This window comes from Ursus maritimus, unplaced genomic scaffold (assembly GCF_017311325.1).
Source record: "Ursus maritimus isolate PB19 unplaced genomic scaffold, ASM1731132v1 scaffold_26, whole genome shotgun sequence".
Taxonomy (NCBI): Eukaryota; Metazoa; Chordata; class Mammalia; order Carnivora; family Ursidae; genus Ursus; species Ursus maritimus.
In genome coordinates, this window is record NW_024425119.1 from 34939385 (window position 1) to 34952225 (window position 12841).

At 35.6% G+C, this 12841-nt stretch overlaps 1 protein-coding gene across 2 annotated transcripts in view; it reads right to left on the minus strand.

The window, feature by feature from the left end:
• PUS7L (pseudouridine synthase 7 like) overlaps positions 1-12841 on the minus strand; it is a 33092-nt gene that overhangs the window by 11745 nt on the left and 8506 nt on the right. For both annotated transcript variants that reach the window (XM_008704467.2, XM_008704465.2), the window contains exons 3-5: positions 5423-5582; positions 4761-4953; positions 1905-2003 (exon numbers count right to left, since the gene is read on the minus strand). In XM_008704467.2, coding sequence (XP_008702689.1) covers positions 1905-2003; positions 4761-4953; positions 5423-5582 — 452 coding nt within the window. The remainder of the gene's footprint in view (positions 1-1904; positions 2004-4760; positions 4954-5422; positions 5583-12841) is intronic.

The following is a 12841-nucleotide window of genomic DNA, read 5'->3' on the forward strand; positions in this document are numbered from 1 at the left end:
ATCTATGAGGTCCATCTGGTCCAGTATGTCATTCAAAGCTCTTGTTTCTTTGTTGGTTTTCTGCTCTGGTGCTCTGTCTATTGCTGATAGTGGAGTGTTGAGGTCCCCTACTATTAACGTATTTTTAATCTATATGTCTCTTTATTCTGGTTAAGAGTTGGCTTGCGTATGTTGCTGCCCCCCTGTTGGGGGCGTATATATTTATAATTGTCATATCCACTTGTTGAATACTTCCCTTAAGAATAATATAGTGCCCTTCTGCGTCTCTAACTATAGTCTGTAGTTTAAAATCCAATTTATCTGATATGAGAATTGCTACCCCAGCTTTCTTTTGAGGTCCATTTGCATGAAAGATGGTACTCCATCCCTTTACTGTCAGTCTGATTGTATTTTTGGTTTGGGTTTAAATTTCTTGCAGACAGCAAATGGATGGGTCATTTCTTTTTATCCAATCTGCAACCCTGTGGTGTTTTATGGGAGCATTCAAGCCATTTGCATTGAGAGTGATTATTGAGAGATGTGATTTTAATGATGCCATGTCAGCACTGTGATTTTATGTATATGTTTTAGAGTAGGAAAGGATCTTGAGATAGATCATTTAACCTAAAATCACACTCAATCTTATTTTATAGTATTCATTCATTCATTCAAACAAATATATGTTAAAAAGCTAATTCATTCAAATATTCAAGTATTACTAAGCATCTGCTGTGTGCTAGGCACTGTGCACAGTACTAGGGGATAGAGTGTTTAGCAAGAGAGACATGGTATTTGTTTACTGGAAAAGATCAAACAAAGAATAACAATAAAATATAAACAAAATCTAAGATGGTATGTCCAAGAGGCTTTGAGGTCAAAAAGTAAGAAGAATTCAACTTTTCTTGGGAGTGGGATGAGAATTTAAATCGAGATGTAAAGAATGTAAAAGTTGGGGAGGGGATGCTTCAAAGGAAAGAAAATATGGCTTCCTAGTTGTGGGGCCAGACTCTAAGTTGGCCCCCAATGATCTCCACTGGCTGGTACTCACACCACTGCAGTCTTCCCCCACACTTATCAGGGTGGGCCTGTGTGCCCAGTAAGTAGAAAAGAGCAGAAGTAAAGATGTCACTTCCCAGATTACATTATAAAAGACACCGAGATTTATGTTATGGTCTCTCTCTCACTCTTCTGTGCTCCTGGTCCTCTCTCTTGGGGAAGTCACGTCATGCGTAGCCCTAGGGTGAGAAACTAAAGCTTCCTGCCAACAACCAGGGGATTGTGCTTGCAAGCAGGGCGTCTGTGCCCATTCATCTCCAAAGACTACAGCTCTTGCTGATAGTGTGACTCCACACCATGTGAGACCCTGATGCACCAACACCCAGCAAGGCTGCTCCCAGATGGCTGACCCTCAGGAGCAGCGAGACAAGAAATGCTTGTCATTCTAGGCCACTCAGTTTTAGAGTAGTCTGTTACACAGCGACAACTGATAATTAATGCTCTAGCAAATTTTTTTAAAAAATGAGAAGCATGGAATACAAAGTTTAAAAGAGGTGAGTTTTTGTTTAAATGCTATGAGAAACAGGAATTTTATATAATTTGATGTCCTATTTCTGGAGTTGTAGGGTGTAAAGTTTCCTCTAAATCCTCTTTTCAGTTCATTAAGAATTTGGTGAGTGTTGGTCAATTCTCTGTTAAGTCTCAAACAAGTATTAAACACAGAATATTGCATACAGTTTGCTTTATTATAATGTGATACTAAAAATATAGTAGCTGCTCAATAAATGTTCAATAACATAGTATGTGGTATATGTATGTGCATGTGTATATATGCGTTTATATGCTGGGTTAAGAAAGCAAAGGGCTGGCTTTATGTAGTAAGTACAACTGACAAAACAAATCAGAGCATAGTTTTTTAAAATCCATACCATTTCACTCTTCAGCAAAGCCAATCCAATCTGGTCAGTGTGAACTTTCCTTCCCATCCCAAATCTCTGTGGTCCGTAGTAATTTACAAACCCTTTATTCTACGAATACAAGAAAATCAATTAATTAAAAGCATATTGTGGGGCGCCTGGGTGGGTCAGTAGGTTAAGAGTGTGCCTTCGGTCAGGTCATGATCCTGGGATCCTATGGTCCTGGGGTCCAGGACCGCATTGCTGGGCTCCCTGATCACCAGGGTGTCTGCTTTGCTCTCTCCCCCTGCCCCTCACTCGTGCTCTCTTGCACTCTTTCTATCTCAAATAAATAAATAAAATCTTAAAAAAAAAAAAAAGTATATTGTTATGGACTGCATGCCTGTGTTCCCCCCAAAATTCATATGTTGAAATCTTAACCTCCAATATGATGGTATTTGGAGGTGAGGACACTGGGAGGTAATTAGGTCATGAGGGTAGAGCTCTCATGAATGGAATTAGTGCCCTTATAAGAAAAGATCATGAAGCTAGCTCACTCTCTTTCCACCACGTGAGAATACAACAAGAAGATAAGGCTGGCACCCTGATCTCAGGCTTCTAGCCTCCAGTGACTTTTAAATAACTTTCCTGTTAATTAAAAATCACCGAGTCTATGGTTCTTTGTCATAGGTCCACAGTGACTATAACAAATATAATTACTATGTCAGAATATGTAATCAAGTCTTTCTCTTCATATTTATTTTAATAAAAGAATACTATAATCACCAATACACACATAAGAGCCAAATGGTCTGAGAAATGCTATACAGTTAAAGAACAGAAAGGAGAAAATCAAATAATCAAAAGATAGAAAATAAGACCAACAAAAAAGCTTTAAAAATATGTCACTTTCCATTCACATAACTGAAGGGTATTGTGGGATACAGGACTTTCAGTGCTAAACCAGAGAAGTTCTGGGATGAACTGTTTACATAGGACTGGATCTGATCTTTGCCCTGAAGCTCTTTCTGATTTTGAGATGCTTCTGCTGTCTGGAGACGCTGAGAATAAGAAATAAATTTACTTCAAACCCAGCAAGTCTTGGTTCCTTTATATATGACAATTCATTTTTTAGTTATCTCAGTTTCTGAAAGCCCGGGCCAAGACAATGAATGACATCACTTCCCCAGGAACAGAAAATTGTAAATTACTCTGCAACCTTGAAGACACTGCTCAGTGGATAAACACGCTCTCAAAAAGAAAACACCAGGTCCAGATGGTTTCTTGAAAGATAAGAGTCTGCCACACTCACTTTATGAGTATTTCTCATAACAATTATTATTTCAAATTTGGAAAAACAATATCAAATAATATCCTAGAATAACCAGAAAAGCTTTAAGTACCCCTTCAAATTATTTAGGGTCAGATATAACTAAAGGTTTCTAGAAGTCAAAGTTACAACCCTCTAAAACAAAACTTCAAAGACTTCTTATTTTCAGAATTAAAGGAAAGTTGGCCAAAGTTAAAATCATTCCTAGTGGGGATTTTATAACGGGCAGTTGTGTATCCATAAAATCCAAATGAAAGATAGGCAATAAATGCTATCAGAGTTCAGAGAAACTCTTCCCCTTTTTTAAGGGATATCATTTTAATAATAATTTTTTGAGGGGAAAAATATTTTAGATAGGTCCGGGAAAAAAGGGAAAAAAAACAACCATATAAAGAATATACAATCAAAGAGGATCTATACACAGGTAAATGTGAATTTAGAAAATCTTTAGTTGAAAGTCATTTTCCTGACTATAAGACGTAATAGTGATTAAAAACCAGTTTTGCCTGTTTATTTTCCTTTGGAGAAGAATAAAATTGTGTAAAAACGTCTTTGTGGTCAGAATCTTATATCAGTGTTTCTCAGTGTTAGCTACAGAGTAAAATCACCTAAGGAGTTTTTTAAAAAAATACTAATAACCAAGGCTGCATTCCCAAATGTTCTTATTTTGTTGGTTCAGGGGCAGGGACTGACTACTGAGATTGCTTAAAGCATCTCAGGTTGAGGATTACTGGTCTAGATCAGGGGTTGTCAAACTATTAACAGCCCACAAGTCAAATGTGGCTAACACTTATTTTTGTAAATAAAGTTTTACTGGAACACAGCCACGCTCATTCATGTATGTATGGTCCTTGTCTGTTTCCACACAAGGGCAGTAGAGTGGCTGCAACAGAGACCATACGACTATAAAACCAAAAATATTTATTACTGGCCATTAACAGAGAAAGCTTGCTAACCCACATTCCAGATGATCAGACTAGAGGCTATGGAATATTTAGATGCCTGGCAAAGGTCACTTATATATCTATGTTCGAAAGTTTTTATTGCAAGACATAATCAAATGTGTATGATTAACTATTTGTATACATTAAAAAATACACAATTAGATTGAAAAGAAAAAAGATTGTGCATAATTCTGATAAGTAATATAACTATTTACCAAAGATTTCTGGAAAAAATTATTGAACAAAATTTCCCCCAAAATCAATCCCTTTGCCTAAAACACTACTCTATATGGCACATGCTAAAAAAACAAATATACAAACAACAACAAGAAACACCTCTCTTCTTAATGCAGATAGCTCCCCCACCCCACCTCCAGGTAACTCTATACATTGTATTTTTAAAAATTATACTAAAGCTTTGTTTTTTTAATACAAAAATATACTGAGAAGAAAATTAAAAATAAGCCTAATTATCCTAATTATCATTTTTTAAAATAATGACAGATGCAAATAAAAAGAAAAGGTACAAAAGAAAGTTTCCCTTCTTGCCTCAGTGTAAAGAGAAGGACTATAAAAATTTTCCTGTAACACTGTATTAAAATTGAGTTTTCTTACCTTAACATTTTCTATTGCCTCCAAAATTCTCTCTCTCAGGTTTGCAGAATCATTTATTTGGTTTCTTAAATTTCTGATGATAATATCAAAGTGATTTCCTTTGAGCTGACCGAGTCTAAGGGAATCATCTACCGATCGAATATTAAACACATTCATTCTTTTCTTTTCAATTTCTTTTTCAATATTTTTCAACCTACAAATGATAAATCATATAGACTCGTTAAATCTTACATTTAAAAATTAACATAAGGTTTAAATGACAGTTGCCAGACAACCACTTATATCAGAACACTAAAAACTTTTTGAGAATTCAAAAGTTAATGCTATTTCAACAGATATGCACTAAAAAACCCATCACTATAGGATTATTTGAACAGTTATTGTATGACCTGAAACAATTCAATCATTTAAAATCTGCCACTTCTCAAAGTTTCTGTCTTAAAACTACCTACATTTTCAGTGTAAATTTAAGACATAACACTATTTAGAAGATAATCATATTATTAAGGCAGAATGTGCCGCTCAATAAGCCTTTAATCAATTAATTACTATTGATAGTGAGGTTAATATGCTCCTAGTGTTCTGAGTTTTTAATCTCATATTTACTTATGTGATGCAATAAGAAAGTAAAGTTCTATCTTAGAAAGTAATAATCATATTACCTCTCTGGAGTCACTTTTCTAACAACCATTGCTTGATAGGTGATGGCTTTCTTGTCTTTTAGGCCTGCATAACTAAAATCTGAAGGAATCACACCAAGTTTGATAGCTAAAAAACCAAGTGCTTCAAACATTTCCAGATTTTCTTTTCGTAGGGTAAAGGCTAAAACAAAAAAAATCCCAGATTACACACACAGACACACACACACACAACTACAATACATCAACTACATTCTTAGTGGACTAACAGATTAATATAATGAATCAAATTATTAATTTAAGTATTTTTTAACAAGATATAAAATCAGTGTCTTAGACTTCAGCGGTCATTTGAAAAATGCTACGTAAAGGCTTATAGAAAAAAAACATCTAAATTCCCTAATTTGGCGTTTATATCTGACTCTAATCTCTCTTTTCAGTTTCCACAAGTATAACCTGTGTGACACAGAGAATGTCTCACAATCCGTCGATGGACTAGAGCCTTCCACAGCTTTGTAGTTTTGCACGTTTGAACCCCTCTGTTTAAAATGTGTTCTTTCCTTGGGGCACCTGGGTGGCTCAGTCGTTAAGCATCTGCCTTCTGCTCCGGTCATGATCCCGGGGTCCTGGGATCCAGCCCTGCATCGGGGTCCTTGCTCAGCAGGAAGCCTGCTTCTCCCTCTCCCACTCCCCCTGCTTGTGTTCCCTCTCTCATTGTCTCTCTCTCTGTGTCAAATAAATAAATAAATAAATAAATAAATAAATAAATAAAATAAAATCTTTAAAATGTATTCCTTCCATTTTACTTGTCATACTGGTATTTATTCTTCATGATCCAACAGCAGCAGTAGTTCTCCCTCAAGTTCTTCCCAGGTTCCCAAGACTGAATCCTCCTAAAGCAGGGATGTTTGTTTTCTCAACTGTTACACCCACAGCCTAACACACAGTAAGTGTTTAAATAATTGCTGAATGAATAAATAAATAAATTCCACAAGATGCTGATTACACAAACTTGCATGTCCCCACAAGTTGTCATTATCAATATCATGACACTTGCCACCGTGAATTATAATTTCTCTCTTTATGTTTGCCCACCCCATAACCTGGGAGTTCCAGACCAGCAAACCAACAGATAAAACAGCGCTCACTTTGTGGTAGGTGCTTAAAATGTCTACTAGATGACAGTGTGAGAGTGAGATTGTGAAGTTAGGGAGAAGGAACAAGCCCAGTACCGACTACCACCAAAGAAGTTCCCTAATATGCTGGCCTATACACCTGTCAGCATTGACAGTAACAAAATACCGCAACCCACAGTTCACCCTATTTACATATGTTACATCAAACTACTGCCCTCTTCCTTCAAATCATGAAAAGGAAATTCAGGGGTTTTTTGCAGAATAATTTATATTTTGTTCAATTGCTGTAATTGTCATCAGCAGCTACAAGGGTCTCCCTGAATAGTGAATACTCTATGAAAAATGAACGTTAAACATAAATGTGATTCAGGAAGTAGAAGGATGTGGTATGTATGTATGTATCTATCTATCCATCTATGAATATATAAAATAGCTAAACAAGAACTTATAATATCCACGCTTTAGAATATCATACAGTTGTTTAAAAGAATGGGGAACACCTATATATTTATACCTTCATATGAATAATCTCTAAAAACATGAAAACAGCAGGTTTCAAAAATATACACAGTACATATAATTTATGTGAAAAGTTTTAAAAATCTACAATGCAATGTTGTATATTTTCAATGTTTTAATTTTTACAAGAAAAATATTTTTTGCTTGCGTGTTTAAGAATTGTTGAAGTATAGGGGCGCCTGGGTGGCACAGCGGTTAAGCGTCTGCCTTCGGCTCAGGGCGTGATCCTGGTGTTGTGGGATCGAGCCCCACATCAGGCTCCTCCGCTATGAGCCTGCTTCTTCCTCTCCCACTCCCCCTGCTTGTGTTCCCTCTCTCACTGGCTGTCTCTATCTCTGTCAAATAAATAAATAAAAACTTTAAAAAAAAAAAAGAATTGTGAAGTATAAAAACACAGCTATAATTTCTGAAGAATATTCAAGCATAATCCATTACTTTACAGATTTATTTTTACCACTAGGGCCATTATTTTTTGTACTATTGTACAACTCCCCAGATTTCTCCAAATTTTCTATTACAGCAGTGATAAGTCAAATGTACTATGACTCCTGTTATTCTTAAAGAACTGATAAAAGAGGTACAAGAGGGGGCACCTGGGTGGCTCAGTCGTTTAGCGTCTGCCTTCGGCTCAGGGCGTGATCCCGGCGTTATGGGATCGAGCCCTGCATCAGGGTCCTCGGCTAGGAGACTGCTTCTTTCTCTCCCACTCCCCCTGCTTGTGTTCCCTCTCTCTCTGGCTGTCTCTCTCTGCCAAATAAATAAATAAAATCTTAAAAAAAAAAAAAAAGAGGTACAAGAAAGGAGAGAATCATACAAGTTAATTCTGTGTACTAAATCACGACTTGTTCTTTATACTTGCAGGGTATCTTAGCCAAATAGATTCAAATATAAACCTCTGATTCCAGGACAGTTTTTTATACCACTTGTTTCAAATAAAATGACATTAAAAGCCCATTTTTAAAATGCAGAGAAATTATAACCTCAAAATATTTCAGCTTTTGTCATGATAGGATTTAATTACAAAGTTTAAATAAAATGATTTCAGAAGATGTGTAGGCCAAGGATATAATGGTTAAGAAAACAAACACGTTCCCTGCTTCGGAAGTATTTAGTCTTAGGAGGCTGAAAAGAATTTGAGGAAGTGTTGCTGTTCTGGGGGTTTAAAGAATGAAAAGAAGTATGGCAAACAGCCAGAGCAATAAGATCAAAATATCACATATTTCAATATTTGTAAGATTTGTGGGACCCTATTATTTTATGGGGCCTATAACATTCTCCCTTTTCCAACTACATACCTGTGTGAAGCTGAGTTTTGTTCTTTTGATTCAATCAAAACAAGAAATTCCAACAGATTGAATGCAAGAACAGATATGAGAATCGAGCTGACTTTTATTAAGTCAGATATTAGAAAGATTTGCAGAACTGTAAAACAATGCCTCTTGTCACTAATTTTTAGTCGAAAAATATGGTTATTTTCATTAAAAGTTGTTTTCATGTTAATAGTAATAGGTTACTTTAAACAAATTCATATTTTTAGATTTTCTGGGGTTTTTTAATTGAAGTATAGCTGATACACAATATTACTTTAGTTTCACATATACAACATGGTGGTTCAACAATTTCTGTTTTAATAGGTTAGGTATCAATAGGTAATAATCACACAAGTAAAAGTTGTCTGGAGTCTCCAATAACTTACAAGAGCTATTCTCTTCAGGTGTCCTACAACCAAAACATTTGAGAGTCAATTAAGAATAATGTGAAAAAATACAGGTAGTCCCTCAAATCTATTAAATCTGTGGAACTAGACAGAAGTGACTAAAATATCTTAAGAGTAAAAAAATGCAAAATTTGGTCAAGTGTTGCAGCGGGCTGGCTAGATGTTACAAACTTTTCAAAGTAGACCAGGAAACTCTTCTACATAGAGGAAGGCCAAGAGACCAATCCATGTAAGTTTTAAAGTTCATGTGTTTGATAAGTGGAGTTTGATATGCCAAATCTGCCCCTGACAATCTGGGCATGTCACTCACTAGTTGTTAAGCAAGCTCAGCCGGGTAGGGAAGAACCTCCAGACTGTCTGAAATTATATCATTTGTCGTTGGTTAGCCTTAGTGCATAGCATTTTTTTTCATCTGTGATGATTTAGAACTTAGAATATGAATATTTAGGAGAATCAAATCCATGATTATCATGATAGGATTTAATTACAAAGTTTAAATAAAATGATTTCAGAAGATGTGCTGGGCTATTTGTGTAATAGTATTTGTGTTAATGAATCTGTATCTTATATACTTGGAATGTTTAAGAGAATGAGACTTAGCTAATTCTTTTTTTTTTTTTTAAGATTTTTATTTATTTATTTGACAGAGATAGAGACAGCCAGCGAGAGAGGGAACACAAGCAGGGGGAGTGGGAGAGGAAGAAGCAGGCTCATAGCGGAGGAGCCTGATGTGGGGCTCGATCCCATAACGCCAGGATCACGCCCTGAGCCGAAGGCAGATGCTTAACCGCTGTGCCACCCAGGCGCCCCGAGACTTAGCTAATTCTAATTATAAATGTCTAATTGATTTAAATTTGTCTTTTTACACTGAAATCTAAGTTAGGAAATAATATGGGAACACCCAGGAAAACTTAAAGGCCACCGAATTTATACTTTTAATTTGTAAGATTTATAACATTTTCTTGATTACTTAGAAAAAGTGAAGTGCTAAAAAAAAAATCAACTATGTTAAATTTTAAAATTCAATTTCCACTTCTAGCCATGCTGGAATAATTGGCACTAGATATGACCTCCCATTATAAACAGAAAGCTAGACAAAACATAGGAAATACCTGTTTTTAGACACTGGAGAAGAGGGAGCACAGAACTGTGATTCCAAAAGAAAAGGAAAACAAAGGAAGTGAGCCTAAAATACTGTGGGTTTTTTGTTGGGTTTTTTTTTTTTGCCTAGAGATAGATACTTTCTAGACCATAGCATGGGGAGGAGAAAACCAAGTAGAACACAGCAGTTACGCTGAATTAAAAGGGTTAGAGGTTAGAGTTCAGGAAGGCTGAGTGGGCTGGAACTCACAGGGCAGAGTTCTAGATAAAAGGAAGCTATGTATGCACAGAGTGTTCCAGAAATCTGCATCGGTGATCCCTTGCGGTTTTTGCTTATTAGTGATCTACACATGCCTAAGATTAATTGCTATATACTACTTATCTAATATTGCATAACAAGTCACCCCAAACCTTAGTGGCTTACAATGTTCACTTGTCTCTCATAGTGCTTATGGGTCAGGAATTCAAGAGCACCTTGGTTTGGTAGTTTGAGCTCAGGCTCTCCCATTAGGTTGCAGTTAGATGTGGCTGGGGCTATAGTTATTAAAAAGACTGACAGGAGCTGAAGGATCTACTTCCAAGGAGACTCACTCCCATGGCTGACAAGTTGGTGCTGACTGCTGGCTAGAGGGCTCAATTCTCCAATATGCTGCCTGGATATTCTCACAGTATATTAGCCATCTTACCCCACAGTGAGCAATCCAAGAAATGTAGGCAAAAAGTAGAACACTTTTTATGATCTAGCCTTAGAAGTCATACACCATCACTTCTGCCATATTCTATTGGCCAAAAAAGGCATGTGTGTGAATACCAGGAGAAGACCACTGAGAATCTTCTTGGGGTTGAGAACAATGATCCCTCTTCTGGCTCTAAAACTATTAGTTCCACCACATACACCCCAAATTCAAAATATACTCATTCCTTTCCAAGGCCCCCAAAACTCACACCACAAAAACAGCTCAAATTCTAGCATTTTCCATCTAAATCAGGTCTAAATATAGATAAGACTGCTTGAGTACTTATTGAATTGAAATCCTCAAATACAATTTCTCTTAATATGAAGGCTATGAAGGACTACAACACAAAGAGAAAAATCTGCTTTTCACACACCTTGCAATGTTCAAACACACATAGGACAAGTGCTATACACTCTTTATTAAACTGGGAGAAAACTGGAAGAGAGGTCTAATTAAATATCAAGGGCATGCAGTAGAAACTACAGAAGGATCATACTAAAATAGTTGAACTATATGACCGAGTAAAGCCTACTCTGGCCCTCCCTTAATAAAATTCCAAATGATGCCTCAAATAGACCTGCAAATTACTTCCTTCCTGTTAAAGCAAAGTTCAACACTCTTTAAAAGGAGACAATATAATCCAGACCCTCAACAAGGTAATATTCCCAAAGTCTGACCTCCAAAAAATATTACTAAACATGCAAGAAGCAGGAAAATATGACCCATAACCCAAATAAAAGTCATTCACTAGAAACACATCCAGAAATGAGTGACAGAATTAGCAGACAGACATTTCTTAAAGACCTATTAAAAATAGGCTCAAAGATTACAGGAAAACATGAATATAAGTTGGAGACCTAAGAAAGAACTAAATGGAACTTCTAAAGCTAGAAAATGGAATTCGTAAAATAAAAATTTCATTGGATCTTTAAATCTTCCGTACAATTTCTTCCGTAAAAAAGTATCCTTGGAAAATTATTTTGGTGCTGTCTCAAAAAATTAAATATATGTTATCATATGACCCAGCAATTTCACTTCTGGGTATATACCCACAAGAACTGAAAACAGGGAGTTGAACAGATATTTTTACAGCCATGTTCATAGCAGTATTATTTACAACAGCCAAAAGACAGAAACAACCCATGTCCATTGGTAGATGAGTGAATAAAAAAAAGAGGTATATATACATACAATATTATTCAGCCTTTAAAGGAAGGAAATTCTAACACATATACAACATAGACGAATCTTAAAGATCTACAGTTAACTTATATGTGCCAATCACAAATTGGCAAATATTTTATGATTCCACTTATATGAGATACCTAGAGTAGTCAGAGACAGAAAGCAGGATGGTGGTTGCCAATGGCTGGGGGGAGAGGGGAATGGCGAGTTATTATTTAATGGGTATATAGTTTCAGTCTGGGGAGATAAAATTAAGTTCTGGAGATGGATGATGGTAATGGATGTACAACAATGTGAATGTACTTAACGCTATTGAACTATACACTTAAGAGTGGTTAAAATGGCAAATTCTGTTATGTATATTTTATAACAATAAAAAAAGGTTTTTTTAAGTGTTCTCCTTTTTTTAAATTTTTTAAATTTTATTTTCTATGTGACCACTTACAGTTTTTATTTGGATTTAACACTTAAAACACTGAAACAGTACAAACTGAGAGGTATAATATTTTTGTTTACACTAGGATATTCATTTTTATTTCTTTACTACCAAGATAATGTATACCAAATTTAATTTTAAAAATTTTCATTGTCTGCATGTCTGTTCTCATCATCATTATATGTTTTGTTCCGTATCTCTTACTGTATTAAAATAATCTTGACACTTTGGGGCAATTGCTACTTTTTAGATAGGTCTATTTTTTAAGAATTTTTTTTATATGAGTTATTTTTGTTCTTACAAAAGTTGGCCTGTGCAAAATCGGGACTAGGCATACTTTACCTTGGTCTTTTCTTTGTTCTTAGACTTGTTCTTATCTCCATACGATTCTCTGGTGAACCATCAATTCCTCCCCTTAATAAATCCCTCCAATTATTCAGTTTTTGTAAAGCTAATTTAAATTAATACATAAAAAGTTTCCACAATTTTTAGTTCATTAATTCAAATTAGTACTGTTAGAATTTCAAGTAGTATAAAATCTATAACTGCTTAAATGACTTATCAGCAATTCTCCCACATTTAAAGCTACTTTTGTTTTTCCTTCAAAACAGA